General features: G+C 43.6%; 1 protein-coding gene across 1 annotated transcript in view; it reads right to left on the bottom strand.

Annotated features, from left to right (window-relative positions):
• Positions 1 to 16,045, bottom strand: part of LOC125931944 (glutamate receptor 3) — a 58,608-nt gene extending 42,563 nt beyond the window's left edge. The window contains exons 1-4 of the mRNA XM_049644244.1: positions 15,779 to 16,045; positions 11,301 to 11,405; positions 10,042 to 10,149; positions 8,381 to 8,587 (exon numbers count right to left, since the gene is read on the bottom strand). Of these exons, the coding sequence (XP_049500201.1) occupies positions 8,381 to 8,587; positions 10,042 to 10,149; positions 11,301 to 11,405; positions 15,779 to 16,024 (666 nt within the window). The 5' untranslated portion in view covers positions 16,025 to 16,045. The remainder of the gene's footprint in view (positions 1 to 8,380; positions 8,588 to 10,041; positions 10,150 to 11,300; positions 11,406 to 15,778) is intronic.
• Positions 16,046 to 16,308: the final 263 nt, after the last annotated feature.

The raw sequence follows: 16,308 nt of genomic DNA, 5'->3' as shown, positions 1-16,308 counted from the left end.
CCTCTTTCTTCACTGAGAAGATGGGCGCCAGCTGACACGAGCTCTATCGTCTGTGTCCTTTTTCTTCTCAACATATTGCTGTGCCTTCACCTATTCCTTTTATAAAAAATATTTTATTTTTTCTTAACTAGGCTCCACGCCCAACTTGGGGCTTGAACTCGTGACACCAAGTTCAAGAGTCGCATCCTCTATGGACTGAGCCAGCCAGGCACCCTGATTCACCTATTCCTTCTTTCACTCCCATCTCTTAGCAAACGAACTTTCTTTTTTTTTTTTTTTTAATGTTTATGTATTTCTGAGAGAAAAGGGGGAAGGGCAGAGAGAGAAGGGGACAGAAGATCCTAAGTGCAGGTTTGAACTCACAAACCATGAGATCATGACCTGAGCCAAAGTCGGACACTTAACCAACTGAGCCACCCAGGTGCCCCTGAACTTTCTAAGATTTAATCCACTTATTCCTTGAATCCCATATTCTTTGGTCTCTGCTTAAAACTTAGCTCCAGGGTGCCTGGGTGGGTCATCAGTCAAGCGGTCTGATTCTTGATTTTGGCTCAGGTCACTATCAGGTTTGTGACATGGATCCCCAGGTCAGGCTCTGTGCTTAACAGCACGGAACCTGCTTGACATTCTCTCTCTCCCTCCCTCTCTCTCTGCGCCTCCCCAGCTCATGCTTTCTCTCGCTCTCAAACAAACATTTAAAAAAAAATCAGCTCCATTTATTCTTATACTAATTTTTCCTTCTTGACCTATCCCAATGGTTCTCAATGGGTGGCTCCCTGGACCAGCAGCATCAGAGTCACCTGGGAACTTGTTAGAAATGCCAATTCTCAGGCCCCATCCCAGATATATGGAATAAGAAACTGTGGGTGGGATTTGGATGGCCCTCTAGGTGATTTGAATGCTTGCTGTCATATGAAAACCATGACTTGGTCTTATTCACTTAAAATCAGATTCAGGTAATTCTGTTTACTGACAGACAGAAATGAGACAAACCTCGCCCCTCCCACCTTCTTTGCTCCTGCTACCTTCTTAACCATACGACATCTTTCTCTATTACCTGTAATCTTGTTGAGAAAATACACCTTTACCATGTCTTGATTTTTAACACCACTTCGTCCTTATAAAACACCTGTGATCTACCTTCTACTCCCCACCCTTCCGATTTATTGACATCGCTTCTTCAACTATATACTTGGTCACCAAATTTGAAATCCTTCCCTCAGACATTAACTGTTTATGTGACCCCACTAGCCTTTTGCACGATGTGCTCTCTTTCCTTGGCTCTTTGACCCTGAAGACCATGGGTCCTCCTACCTTATGGCATGTTCCTTCTCTGGCATTTGTTCCCGGATTTGCTCTCTTGACCGGCCGAGGCGTAGCTTTGGAGCCTCAGAGTCTACTCATGGGGCCGGCTTAGCGGACATTCGATGAAGGTTTGTGGAGTAATAAGCAAGACTCCTTGAAGGCTCTGTCCTTCACTTTCTCCCCTCAGGATCATCACCTAAGGCTTCAACACTCCCCTCCTAGCTGCAGACTCCTGAATCACCAGTTCTGCATTTATAACCAGAGGGAAGCCAAACAGCAATTTTACCGGTTTTACCCTTTTGCCTGGGGCCAGACCTGATCTTAGAAACAAAAGCTACTGAGGAGAATGGAATTGGCCAGAAAGCGAGAGGGTCTTTTTCTTTTCTTTCTTTCTTTTTTTTTTTTGGCTGAGAGAGTCGGAATCAGCTAGAAAGAGGCTTGGTGCACCAACAGAAATCACAGATAAAGCCACCTTCTGTCCTTGCCAATGTGTTTCGACCTCCATGCAAATGCCCCTCTCGTATCATTTCCCATTTGATCTCATTTGAATTTAATTAGTTAATTTAACTAGTTTTTTTGATTTTTTTTTAAGTCTAAATAATTGAGAGTTCTAAGAGAAATGGCCATTTCTTTGTTTTGGAAAGAAGAAATAAGGGGCATTTGGGTGAGAAAATCACTTTGGATTGAATTTAGGGGACCTGGGTTCTTTTCAAGCAGGTAAAGAAAGGAGTTTGAGAATTTTGACACCCTTTATGGGGGGAAAAACCCCAACATCTCGGCAACAAACAGCCAGCAGATGCTAAGCACGGCTAAACACTAACAAGAAGTGGCTAGAGAGACAAAACACAGCTTCTCGTCTGTTTCCCAGGAACACGCAGCAAAAGACCAGATTCTCAAAGGACGCCATTCCTAGTAGGAGTACTTTTGAAGTCACAGAAGACAACAGAAAGAACTTGCTCCCCCCAGGCACTTGGCTTTTTCCTTCCGTCTAGCTTTTTAACCTTTTCTGAATTGTTTCTTCCTAAGGAGCTTTTTCAAAGAAGGCGGTGTTAGTCTGTTTTTTGGAGGGTGCTCTCTCAATGAAGAATAACATTAAATCTGTGCTCAACTAAGCCTCATTGATGTGGACCTGGCTCCAAAATGAGAATTCCCATGCTGAATCTTAAAAAAAAAAACAAAAACAAAAAAACCCAAAACCTATTATGGCCGGAAAAAGACAAAGGAATAGCAAAAATCAGGTGGAAGAAGGCTCAATCAGTAGAAAGGAAGGAGCTAGTGATCAGCCAGCCGGATAGGGGACTTAGCAACCCATCCCGTCTCTTGTATGCCTGGTGGGGCCAGCGCGGCAGAACTGTCCTGTCAGCTCACAGGCAGCTATGGAGAGGCCCTTGCCCTCTGCCGCCACTGTCCCCTCCTCCACGTGAAAAGGATGTTGTTATGGTCAGTTATTTCAGGGCCCAAGATCTGCTTGGCATAATGTCTGTGGAGCAATCAAGCTGGTTATAAAGGGAAATGGGAGGAGCCGGTAAGTAGTGTCAGAAAACACCCATTTAGCTCTCCTGGAACTGCCACAGCACGCAGACCAGGAGGAAAGTCATTTTCGAGGCAAGTTAAAGATTTAGGAGGCCAACATAAAGGCAACTCCCCACCCTCTCTGCTCAGAATGGCAGACCTCCGTGCGTCATTAATGCTCCTTCCTGGAGCATTTGAAAGAGAGCACACACATCATTTGAAAGAGAGGGGCATTTTTATCAAACCATCAGCCCTTCTGCCAAAGCCCAGTGTAATCACCTGAAGAATAGAAAAGAATATTTGGCGTCTGTTACTGCACCCTTGCTTCTCTGCCTTTTAGCTGGAAGGACAGATCGACTTCCTGTCTTTCTTAATGGAAAATGAATCTATCTTAGGATAGTGACAACCTAAGAGATAATTTCTGCTAGGTAGAGAAATGTCAGTGTGAATAGCATCTATAAAATTGCCATTTGTCCTGGGAGTGTGAAGGGGTCTGAGGGTGCCCGGGGGCTGCGACCTGGAATCAACCACCCCCCAACCCCATCTCCATCCCCAAGCTGTCTGCTCTCTTTTAAGCCAGAGGTACCAATATGGGCAGTGGTTTGGCCTTTCCCAAGGCAACTCTCTCCCTCCTATCTTCATCTTTAGTTCTAAGTGCTGGGAACATAAGGAACACAGCAGCTGCCTGCTGGCAGGCGACCCTTTGTCAATTAGAACCTCGATTTCTTTCCAGCCCTTTCCCTGACTCTCTTTTTCTGTTAGATTATATCTCCTCTCAAAGGGCAGAAACCCCCAGCTGCCTGCTTTGGGTTTTCAGATATTTCAAGTGATAACTAGAGATGTGTATGGCATTATTCTGGAGGCCACAGATAAGCAGGATGGGTATCTTGGACGGAAAAGCTCATAATCCAACTAGATTGCAACCCCCTTGAAGGCAGATGGGGATGTTGTATCTGATATAACACCAATCTTCCCATAATCTGGCAAGCTTAGTAAACTGAGCCATTGTGACCCAGTCCACAGAGCACTGGGCCAGGAGTCAAGAAACCTGAGTTACAGTCCAAGCTCTGCCAAGCTTTGCAATTTTGCGACCTTGTCACAATTCCCGCCACTATTTCTGTCATCCCATCAGGGCTTGGTTGCCTGGTTTACCCAAATGGCAGTTCTAATGGCCATTCCTGGCTGATCCCCATATTTATCTGTAAAACGACTGAAATGGTAGGCTAAAAGATGTCTAACAGCCCTGTTAGCTACAAAATGTTTTTAAATGTCCTCTTACAACACATGCTATTTTGGAGCCATAAAAACTTGTGGTCTGTAAGCCATTTAAGCTGGGGACAATTACCATGTGGTGATGTTATAGACATCCAGCTCAAAATCAAAACTGCTAAAAGCAGGTGGACAGTTTCAAGTCCATAATGTTCTGAAGAGCTTACATAATGGGGCACATTGTGTCCTACTGACGTTTGTTTCAAAAATAGCCTTCTTAGCAATACAAGGTGCCCCAAACATCAACCTTGATTTGGTTTTCTTTAGAGGGAAAAAACCCATTTAGGAATCATCTGAAAAGAGGCTGATTGGCTTCTTTCTTCCTAAACAAATTTAATTCATTTGGACTCTTTCTGGAGACTTTGTGGTAGATACTGAAATCTTCTTTGCGAAGCTTTTTTCATCTCTGCCTGTCTTCATTTTTTTTTTTTTCCTACTCTGATCTGTTTTACATGCTAAAAGCAGAAGAGAAAATTCCCTAAAGATAAATCTGTGCTTATCTGTGTAGGTTTCATGTTCATTGCAAGAACTAGTTTTCCTCCCCCCCTTTTTTTCTTAAGCAACTTGCAAACTACAAGAGCCCAGGCCTGCCAGAAATGAATGCCTGTGTTTTCACTTTTCTCCATTTCTATCACTGAAAGAGAAGTGGAAAACTTCCCAGTGCTGAAAGATTACAACTTCTAAATGAAGAGGAGGACACATTCAGCTTGTGAGATCATCCGCCTTCACCGAGAGGTCTTACTCCAGCATGACAAGAACATCCATTTTTCACAGCCACAGGTTTTAGAGGAAAGTGGAAATCGGCAATTGGTTTGTTGTCAATTCCCTGGAATCACCTTGTGTTATTATCCCAGAAGGCATCAGAAACTTGTTCCAGGTGGGAGGAGGGAGGATATTCCTATGAGAGACTTCCCTAGCTATTGCTTTTGTCTTCAGTAGAAAGAACTGGAGGGAATAGAAGGGAAGGCTCCTTCAGAAGAATTTTTACCTATTTGGCAGTGAAGAGCTGATTTCTAAATCACTCAACAAGGAAGGGACTCTCTAATTCTCAAGCTCCCTCACTCACACTTACCCACACTGGAAAGAGAGAGAGAATGTGGAGATTAGGTGGGTGTCGTACAGGGGACACGCCAGAAGAGAAGCCAAAACCCAGTGAGAAAGCTGGGTCTTTGTCCAAACAGTGTCAGGAAATCTTGCTCTATATCAACTGGGACTAATGTCTTGCTCATTGCCAGGAGGGCACTCAGCTATTCACAGAATGTGACAGGTTTTCTCTTGAGACACTAGACAGCTCTGGCTGTTGAGTCACAATGGGCTGGTAGAACTCACGTCAGTTATTCTGGCCTGGTAGAAACCGACACCTGAAATTCACGCTTTTGTGGCCAGTCTTCTCCCCAGAAAGGCAGAGGCACCAAAAGCTTTTCAACAAGTTTCAACTATCTTTTATGATGGGATGGGTATGAAATAACACTTTAGCTGTTGAGCAGTCTAGGGCAATGGTTAAAGAACATGGACTTCATAGTCAGAGACCTGGGTTCAAATCACTGTGTCACTACAGGCTGTTTGGCGTTAGCCTAAGACTTCACCTCTCTAGGCTTCAGTGTTTTCATCTGTAGAATGATTAACATGATGGCATCTCCCTTGAAGGTATGTTATGAGGATTAAGTTACATAATGTCTACAGAGCATTTAGCACTGGGTCTGGCAACTAGGAAATATGCAACAAATGGTAGCTAATAATAAGAATAAATAATGATAATGATACAAGATTGCCTCTGACCATGAGCTAAATTTAAAGATTAATGCCTGGGCATGACTGTGTGCCAGGCATTCGCTCGTTAGAACAAAAAGTGAGGATCTACTACGGACCACGTAATGTGCTAAGTGCGGGGGAATGCTGTGAGCAAGACAGGACCTCTTGGAGCCTGAGTGTTGGGGAGATGAGGGATAGAAAAGAGAAGAAGACTTGACTGCCAAGTCATAAAGACGTTAGAGTTGTGTCAAGATGGTTCAGAGCTTCTCAGGGTCCTTAGGAAGCATGACAGGTGCTCTGCCCCTTGTTCAGCCCCCTGTCTCTGGCATTACAGGTTCTTCTCTTTCTCATCACTGAGTTCACTTGAGTCTCATCTGCAACTCAGCCCTGTGCCAGTTCCCAGGGCCAACCTTGACCCAAGACGGGAGATAATTGGCTCCAGCCCCATAGCTGGGGGCTGAGGTTCAAATTGCCTTCCTCCTTGTCTGACTGGAGGATGGTGCCCTAGTTTTGGTACTTGAGGTCCAATCTCATTTTAAGCCTTAATTCCTTTTCTGCGCCCTTATTTTTAGCAACGAGCTTCTCCCTTTGTACTTGTTCCTGAGGACCTGTTCCAAAAACTTATTTAGTGACCCCAGTACTATCTTCTGATGGGAGAGCTGTACCTTATTCTTGCTGATTCCCATCTGAACCTCATCCAATCCAGTCCTGAGCTTGAACCTCAGTCCAGTAATTAATTGTGATGGTTTCTTCTTGCCAACTTCATCTCAGTATATGCACCCTCTAGATTCCTCTGTCTTCCCCTAACCTGCTGTCTAGGCAAGGCAAGTCATTGCAAGTAATCCTTGTCTGTTAGATCTAAACATCTGCAGAATACACTTGTTGCAATGAGCACCGGGTGATGTATGCAAGTGTTGAATCACGATATTGTACGCCTGAAACTAATACAAGACTGTATGTTAACCAACTGTAATGAAAATAAAAATCAGAGATAACTAAACATCTGCTGCCACCATCTACACTTGGGTTAGTTCTCTAGTGACTGGTTCACCCAATGGGCAGTTCTTACGTCCAGTTCTGCCTGTCTCTATATGCCTCAGTGGGTGGCCCAAGATCTGACATTCCCAACCAGAGGCCAAAACCTTTTAAAGTAAAGCCACTGCAGAGCTCTGAAGATACAGCTGTACCCCTTCTGAAAGCCCTAATTATCAGTGTAATTCTTCTGTACTTGGCCCATGGGCAAGCCCTTAGCACAACGATTCTATTCCTTTATTAATTCATCCAACAATTATTTGTTGAACTTCCATTATGCGCCATGCTCTGGGATGTTGAAAGAAATCAGATACGGCGTCTCTGCTCAAGGAGTTCATAGTCTAGTTGGGGCAAGTTCAGCTGAACTTGTAAACAGATCATTATAACACAGGTTCAAAAGCACTACAAGAAAGCAAAAAGCAGGGGTACCTAACCAGACTGCTGGTGGGTAAATGGTAATCCCATTCAGGAAGGCTTCCTGAAAGTGGGGACACATCAGAGCTCTGGAGGACTGCTAGGTGGCGTTAGCTGACTGAGAGAGGCAAAGGTACTTCCGGGGATGCCCTAAGTGACCTTTAGGGAGCAACACATACTTTTCAGTAGCAGGAACATTGAGTTCTAAGGGGAAAGAGTACAAGATGAATCTAGGGAGGTAGGTAGGTGCCAGATTATGACGTGCACTCCTTGCCATGCTGAGGACTTGGAATTTTATCCTGATTTTTATCTTTTTTTTAAAAAATTAAAAAATTTTTTATTTTATTTTTTGAGAGACAGCGAGAGACAGAGCATGAGCAGGGGAGGGGCAGAGACAGAGGGAGACACAGAATCCAAAGCAGGCTTCAGGATCTGAGCTGTCTGCACAGAGCCCGACGCAGGGCTTGAACCCACGAACTGTGAGATCATGACCTGAGCCGAAGCCGGATGCTGAACCAACTGAGCCACCCAGGTGCCCCTTTATCCTGATTTTTAAAGTGGGAAGTTACAATAATGTGGAGATCTGATTTGCCAGGGTAAGAGTAGAGGCAGGGAAATCAGTTAAATGACCGACAAGTGGTGAGAACCTTAACTAAAATGATGATAGTGGGATGAAGAATGTGTCTGAATTTGAGAGTAGAACACAGGACATGGTCGCTGCCTAGAGATGAGAGAGCAGCGAGCAAAGGTGACCCGTTTGTGTAGGCAAAGTCGCTGAGGCAGCAACTTCTGCTGCCTGACGTGGAGAACACAGAAGGGACAGATTTTCAGTAGAGGGCAGGCTGTATTTAATGTTGCCAAATAAAGTTCCCCGATTTTACTTTGCTTTTAGCCACATAATCCTGTTGCCCAAATGGTGCTATTGACAATCCTACCTTGACAGAAGTCAATTGGAGAAGAAAATGTTTTGTTTTTGTTTTTGTTTTTTTTACAGACCACATGAAAACTCTACAATTGAATAATTGAAAATGAAATCCTCTATCATTGATAAGTGGAAAGCATAGAAGTAAGTGAAAATAGCGTTGAAAAGACTTACCCCATAGACAAGTTCTCCAACCATGCCATTCCATATTTTTGTCTCTGGATCCCTTGCGCCATATTTCCCGTCACCGACAATGGACAATTTGTATTTGATCCTCACGTGTTTGGCTATTTCATAGGCTAAGTCGACACAATAGCCTTCATATCTCTCATTTCCTTCCAATTGCTCATGGTTCTTCTTATACATTACATATGGTGATTCCTTAGGGACCAGAGGGAGATCAAAGGATTACCCCTACACGTTATTCTAAGAGATGATGAATGTAATAACTGTCCCCCCCCACCATGTGCCTGTTGAGGTTTGGTGTGTGAAGAGAGCCTTTAAAAAATGTTTGCTTAATAAGCAGAGGAACCTCAATAGACTGACTATTCGCTGGGCTATCTATTCCTTGGAGTCCCTAACTGATGATTTAAAGATGTAGAGAAGGATTTAAGTTCTTTTCGAGGGTTTGAAAGCAGGACCAGTTTCCACTTGTAAAGCCTTTGATTTAGGCAAACTGGGTAGAGGTATTTCTCTTACATGAAGGTGAACTGCCTTTGATTTCTCAGGATTTCCCATGCAGGAACCACAGCCAGCCCAGGCAAGCCCTTAAGAACCACTGTGATCTTTGTGAGGTCAGGGTCTGTGGCTTATTCGTTTCTACATCCTCACGGCCTAGTATAGTACCTAGGACAAAATGAGGATTTGACATGTCTGTTTGCATTCAAAGGTAAACTTCAGCTAAATCTCCATTCATTTATTTACATCGTCAGACCTAGGGGTATACTCATTTTCAACCCTGGTTTGTACTTCACGTAGTAAGAACATACCAGCTTTTGGAAAAAACATTTTAAAACTAAATGAGAACACTATCTTGCGTGTCAACCATGCTTTGAATTTTGCAGGAAAGCTTTAAATGGTGAATATTGCCTTGAAACAATATGTCTTATGTCTTATGACATTATGATACCCATTTCATAAATTAAAAGAAACGTAACCTGTGGCTCAGAGAAGTTGTGACTTGCACAGTTAAACACAGGTTAGTGGTAGACCTAACATTAACCCTAACCTACTCTCTCTTTCACATAATGCTGTCTCCCCCACGGTGAAAAGTTAGATTCCAAGTCCAGATGAAACCTCAATCCTTTAGTGAGTGTATATGTGTGTGTGTGTGTGTGTGTGTGTGTGTGTGTGTGTGTATGCATGCTTGCACGTGCGTGGGGGGTGGCAAAGAAGAGAATGATATATGGAACTGTCCCAAATTCCTATTCTTTTTCTGTTTTTTAAAAAAGTTTATTTATTTTGATAGAGACAGAGAGTAGGGGAGGGGCAGAGAGAAAGAGGGAGAGAGAGAATCCCAAGCAGGTTCTGCAACTGTCAGCGCAGAACCCGATGCAGGGCTTGATCTCACCAACCATGAGATCATGGCCTGAGCTGAAATCAAGAGTCAGACATTTAACTGAAAGAGACACCCAGGCACCCCCCCCCCATATTCTTTTTCTTTTTAAAAAGACATTCTGTTCATGATCATAGCAAGATAGTTTGAGAGATTCCTAAGCTGACCTGTTGGATGTTTTCACTGCTTGAAACTGAGGTCTTTTGTACTGGCTGAATAATGCTTTACAGAAAGAAGTCTTGCTGTACAGAAAGCCCACCTACCTTCCCTTCGTACTTACCAGAATGGTAGTCACTACAATGGTCCGGTTCTCTGAGGATGCGCTGTCATTGCTGATTTGCTGATCTGAGAAAGGCACAAATCTTTCGTACTCATTCCAGTAGCCAGCCTAGAAAGAGCAGACATTTGACCTGGTTGCCTTTTTTTTTCACTCAAAAAGTACTGCATGAAATTCAAGTGCTGTTGTGGAATAAAACTTTCTTTTTAGTTACCAGAGCTTTCCAAGCATTGATGTCCTGTCTCCCTCTGTCTTGGCACCCCCACCAGGAACCCAACTGTGATACAAACCTTCATCCTGGGGTTCCCATCCCCACTTCGCCTTTAGTGGTATTTTGTAAAATAATTCAGCCCACTGTAGGACGGTTAGCCTTTTGTTCCCCTTTAAACTCATACAGCAGAAGAGTGCTTTGCTCTGAACTGTGGGAAAGCTAGGATGTCAGGGTGGGAAACCAAGGAGTGTCCTGTAGAAATGACCCAAGCTATTTTACATTCTAGGATTTTATCAAATGGCTGCAAAATCCTCATTTCATGCCTAACTTAACTATCAGTATGATAGAAGCAAAGTGATCATTGTACAAGTTAGCTGTAGAGAAAGGTACTTTGTCCAGAGTCCTTTGCAGGGGGGTGAGGTGGCAAAGATACCTACTGGAGAGGTACCTACTTTCTGATTCTTTTGCTAAAACTGTATGTACCTTGGCAGTTTGTTTAAATAACAACATGCTGTAAAATTTGTGATTCCTTCCCTCTATTGTTAGAAGCCGTTAATAATTCTTGAGTCTATCTCTTTTATTTTATTTATTTTTTATTTGAGAGAGAGAGAAAGAAAGAGAGAGAGAGAGAGAGAGAGAGAGAGAATGCACACGAGCAGAGGAGAGGGGCAGAGAAAGAGGGAGAGAGAGAATCTTAAGCAGGCTCCACACTGAGAGTGGAGCCCAATGCAGGGCTCGATCCCATGACCCTGAGATCATGACCTGAGCTGGAATCAAGAATTGGACTTCAACTGACTGAGCCACCCAGGTGCCCCAAGTCTATCACTTTTATAGGAGAGACTCCGAGGGAAACACTCCTTTCAGAATGCGTATAGATGGAACACTCTGATCGCAAAACAACTCTGCGTATCTACACTATTTGCCAACAGAAAGGCAAAAATGATGTGTGGGAATTTGCTTTGTATGTGTTTTCTAACATCTCTTTTCTTGCACCTGAGTGCTGTCACCTTGTGAAAGACTTTGTCTTTGTGTATCTGTTTTGGCTACTTACTTTTCGAGAGCCAGTGACTTTCATCTCGTACACATCGATGGTATAATTTGTCCTACGTCCGTAAGTGTCAAATTGGATGTTTCCGGTCATTCCTTGTACTTGTACCTGGTAGGAAGGAAAAATGTAAAGTTTTAAAATACCACCGCATTACTGCCTTCTAGGTCTCTGGGATGAGGTCTGCTGACAGATCTTAGAAGCTTGGAGAACTTTGATCTTGAGTCATTGAGCTCAATCCACCAGATCAAGTCCATATGGATCTTTATTTCTTCTCTGGCATTTTGTGAAGCTTCGAGTGGATGATAGGCAGTTACCTATATGATCCCGGGAAGGCCCTACCACCACTTTTTCAAGGGTGTGAGATTTCTATCATTAGTCTCTTCTCAAGGGAGTAGCCTGAGGGTATTCTTAACTAGCATAATGCATTCTTCTAAACTGTGAGTTCCATGAGGGCTGTGGCTGTGTCTTAGCATTCCCAATATAACATAAATTGGTTTCAGTAACAGGGGCTCTGGAGCTCCTGGATTCGCATTCTAGCTGCATCACCTACTAACTGTATAACCTTGGATGTGCTCCCTAATGCTTTTGCACTTCGGTGTCCCCATCTGTAAAATGGGAAATCCCACTAGTACCTATCCCTTAGAGTTGTGGCAAGATTAAATGAGTTATACACATGTAACGTTCAGAACTGTGTCTGGCACGTCGTTATGTAGGCATTGTAATACTTGCGGGCTATATTGATAATTATTGTGAATTGAAATGAATTTAGTTCTTTTTCTTGAGAGTGTTATTTACCAGCCTCCACAGTAACAGGGGTGGATTTTCCTCTTATTTGACCTATGCCCAGCTACAAACAGGTAAGCAGTGAGCCAGGCCTTGGAGGGATAAACCATACACTGATGAAATTTGTGAAGTCTAAGGAATCAGGGGTGTGTGGTACTAGATAAGAAAGACAGAGGTACTAGAAGAGCCTGGACACCCATGTGGGATGCCACCTGAAGATTCACATATGTCACAATTTTTCCTGGGTCTGTCCCAGTATTGTGAACTAATAAAAGGCCATCCCTCCCAGGTGGAGAGATTTTCTCACCAATTATTTTACGGTTCAGGGACATTGCACGCAAGACCCTCTATAAATATAAGTCACTGGAATGTTTCATCTGGTAAGGGTCAAGCCATTTGCTTCAAAGGAAAAGCATCTGTCTCTTTTTCCTAGGATGAAAGGATAGAATACTTTTTTATTACTTCCAGAAAGTGGCAAGCTACTTAGCAAGTCAGCAGTGGTAATGGGCTTGTGCTGTGGAAGTGAGAACTGAGGTCAAATATTAGGGAGCATCTTTTGAAAGGAAAGGGAGCTTGTTCACCACCGATGGGAAAACGACCTTCTCGTTCAAAGAGAAAGGCTCCAATGTGACTTCCTGAAGACAAGATGATTGTTCTACTGACCCAACAAACCTAAGCACCATTGTCAGCTCAGGCTCGCAGAGAAGGTGATGTCACACTTCCGGCTAAAGTAAAAGTCCCTTGTTGAGATAGAAATTGCTTAGCCTGTCTAGGGTACACTGTGATGCAAGAAGGGTTCTTGACACTCCACTCTGAGCTTTGAATTCTAGGAGAGCAGGTAGGTAGGGCAGACACACTGGCATAGGAACTTATTAAGGAAACCCTTCATTCCCGAAAATAGCAAAGGCTTCAAGTCTCGTTAAGGATTGTATATTTCTAAAGATCTAGCGTATTTAAACACAGTAGACAAATTGGACACCAGTCTAGGTACGTCCAGGAGATTCGAGACTCCACGATGAAAACTTCTGGTGAACAGAAGTAGAATCAGAGGGAAGTCTATTTTCAATGACGTGACTGTCAGTTACGGTTCCCCACCATCCCACCTGGGAACTTTTCTTTAATCGCCGCCCCCCCCCACCCCTGCTCCACTCCAGTCTATTATTAGGTGCTTCTCCTCTGGGTTCCCATAGCACCCTCTGGAGAACCTAACCATAACATTTTAATCATCTCTGTATTTCCATCTCCCTTACTAGTTTGGGAACATCTCAAGATGAGAGACCTTCTTTTCCTGTGCTCTCAGCAGCTAGTACAGGAACTGGAATAGAGCAGGTGCTTAATAAACGTTTGCTGAACAAAGGGACAAGCTTTAATGCTTTAGAATCGTGACATGTTCCAGCAGGCGAGGCTCAGGCTGATCTTTGCACAGTCTGTAGATTACCCAATTTTCAAGTGGCTTTAAGTACATTTATTTACATATTAACAATTCTTTAATGTTTATTTATTTTTGAGAGAGAGAGAGAGAGCGTGAGTCGGGGAGGGGCAGAGAGAGAGGGAGACACAGAATCTGAAGCAGGCCCCAGGCTCCAAGCTGTCAGCACAGAGCCCGATGCAGGGCTCGAACTCATGAGCCATGAGCTCATGACCTGAGCTAAAGTGGGACGCTTAACTGACTGAGCCACCCAGGTGAGCCTACATATTAACAATTTAAGTGTGAGCTCTCCTCACCTTATTTCATGTTTGCATACTAACTTTGAGCCTTATACACAGCCATTGGTGCTCAATAAATATTTACTGACTGAGGGGTATGCTTATTTATTCATTAAAACAGGCCCCTTCGGAGCCTCTATCAGGCAGTGATTATGTTTGCCAGATTTCTTTGAAGGAAGAGAATGATTTATTGAGCAACAACTACGTGCTAGTCACAGTGAGGGAGGCATTTACACATGCATTGTCACTTTTAATTAAATAAAATGGGATTTTTTTTTTTTTACTATAGTAAAACCTTTAGTACTTCAGACCGTCTTCCCTCGCAGTCCCTCTGAACAGTGGAATTTTACTGAGCATTTATCACAAAGGGAACATGTGCTTCTGGAAAATGTTGATACTTTCCAGCCTCTCTGCTGCAGCAGGAAGAAGTTGGCCTGTAGAAATTGGTAAAGCATCCCTTTGGTTGAGTGTTTGATCCTTAGGGCCTGGGAGGAAGGTTACTTACCAGGCTTATAACTCGAGGTTTATAAGTGAGTTAGACGTGCAGAAACTATTTGCGCAATGGTGTGATCAATCTAGTTTTTTCCCTAGCCAGATAGATTTCTTATCCTTCATTCCGGTAGCCATTTTCTATTTGTTGTTCGTGCCATGAATGGGGAGTCCGTTGGAGATGCTGGTACTTGCCCCTTGAGATTTGGTTGACGAAAACTCCTTTTGATTTACTCGGAGGGAGTTTTGTATTTCAGTCATCATTATGTTTCACCTGACAGTACAAATCTTGTAACTGCTATGAAGGTTGAATTTAATTAACTGCTCTTCAAAATTGTGCAGTGCTACCTCCATAAAACTACACTTAGGGCATTTGTTAGGGAACTGACATAATGACATAAAAATCTGCACGATGGGAGAATGAGTCATCTCTCTTTCTTGGAGAGAGACACAGGGGCTACTAACCCCTTTTGATTGAGTGCTTCCAACTTGGCAAATTTAAGGCAGCAGAAGGAGAGCCAACTACACAAAATGATGTACGCGATGAGGCCATGATGGATTCTTCTTTACTGGGTTGGGCACAGAATTATCTTATCATTGCCTATCAGTTTGTTTCTTTGGATATCCCAAACATTGGGATAATTACATAAGTAGAAATAAGAGGCGCTTGTACTCTGGAAGGCTCATTTTAATGCATGCAGGCACATGTAGCATCAGACGAAATATTCAGGAGAGAGCTCCTGCTCAGAAAGCTGCAATGAATGACCGACGCTGCTCCTGGTGTAAAGAATGAGATCTGTTCAAAGGGTACTTCCTGAAGTCTTAAATGATCGCCTACCAGTAAATACTAAAAACAAGTGACCTATTTGACTGTCTCCTTCCTGGTTTCTGGTACTTGTCTTTAGGTTTTTCTCTGGGGCATCGGGAAAAAAGGTTTCCTAAGCAGGCCTAGACACGTATCATATTTCTGCATTTCACCATGTAGATTAGCATGTTGTAAAGGTTCTTTCTGGCAACACAACGACTGCCGCCCTGGCTCAGCTCCACAGTCCATCCGGGCTGATGAGTTGTCTGCTGAGCCAGAGGATGCCGCCGTCCTTTGTGATGTCTACCTTCAAGTTAGGAGCATCCTACAGAATATCCCAGCCCCCCAAAGTAACACCACGTGCCTGGAAAGGTTAGAAAGTTTGAAGTTGTTTACATGTTCAGTCCATCAGTTTTGAGGGTACTGGGTTTGATTTACTACCCGCAGTGTAGCACAGAACTAAATATTCATTTGCCCTCAACTGACAATGTTTCAAGCTTCGAGGAAGAAGCTTCTGGTTTGCGATTTCTAGATTTTGATGAATAAATGCCGGTGCTCCTCTTCTGCGTGCTCTGACCTTCTTAGACTCGGATCCTGTTCCCTTTAGGATGGCTTTTTTCAAGACCGAGGTCTTACTTTTTTTGTGTCTTTATAAGGCCCCCCGCCCCCCACCCCAATAACCCAGCGTGATCTTTACCATTTTTAGAGCTCTCTCGATATCAATTCCTTGACTCCAGGGCACAGCGGGATTTGCCAAGCAGTCTCCAGCACTGCCTCTTCGGGATACATCCACTCGCTGCCTCCTCAGGTAGCGGAAAGCTTCTGCGATGACCAGTATTGCATCGTGCGTCAGCGCAGATGTATACTGAAATGGATATGTGGAAAACAAGGTATCACGACAAACGATACCCTCAACACGTGCCTTGCTCCTTAGAATTTTCATTTCGTACTCTCCACCTCGTACTCTATGAAGTCACCCTCTTAATTATTTGAATCAAGAGATCTCTCAGGGCAAGCCTGCCTTTGATTCATTCTAGAATGATGCCTCTTACCTCGCGTGTGCCCATGTTAAGATTTTTAAGACCGAATGGCTCAAGGGAGTCTCTCCCTTGCTCTCAGTCCTGTGTTTTGAATTGAGTGAGCGACTACTAAAAGGCCAGGTCCTTTATAGAGAAAGAAATACATGTGCAGCTAACGGATGGCATAGGTAGATTGGTTATTGCTGTT

Source organism: Panthera uncia, chromosome X (assembly GCF_023721935.1).
Source record: "Panthera uncia isolate 11264 chromosome X, Puncia_PCG_1.0, whole genome shotgun sequence".
Taxonomy (NCBI): domain Eukaryota; kingdom Metazoa; phylum Chordata; class Mammalia; order Carnivora; family Felidae; genus Panthera; species Panthera uncia.
The sequence above is the reverse complement of the archived record's forward strand: the minus strand, read 5'-3'. Positions and strand labels throughout refer to the sequence as shown.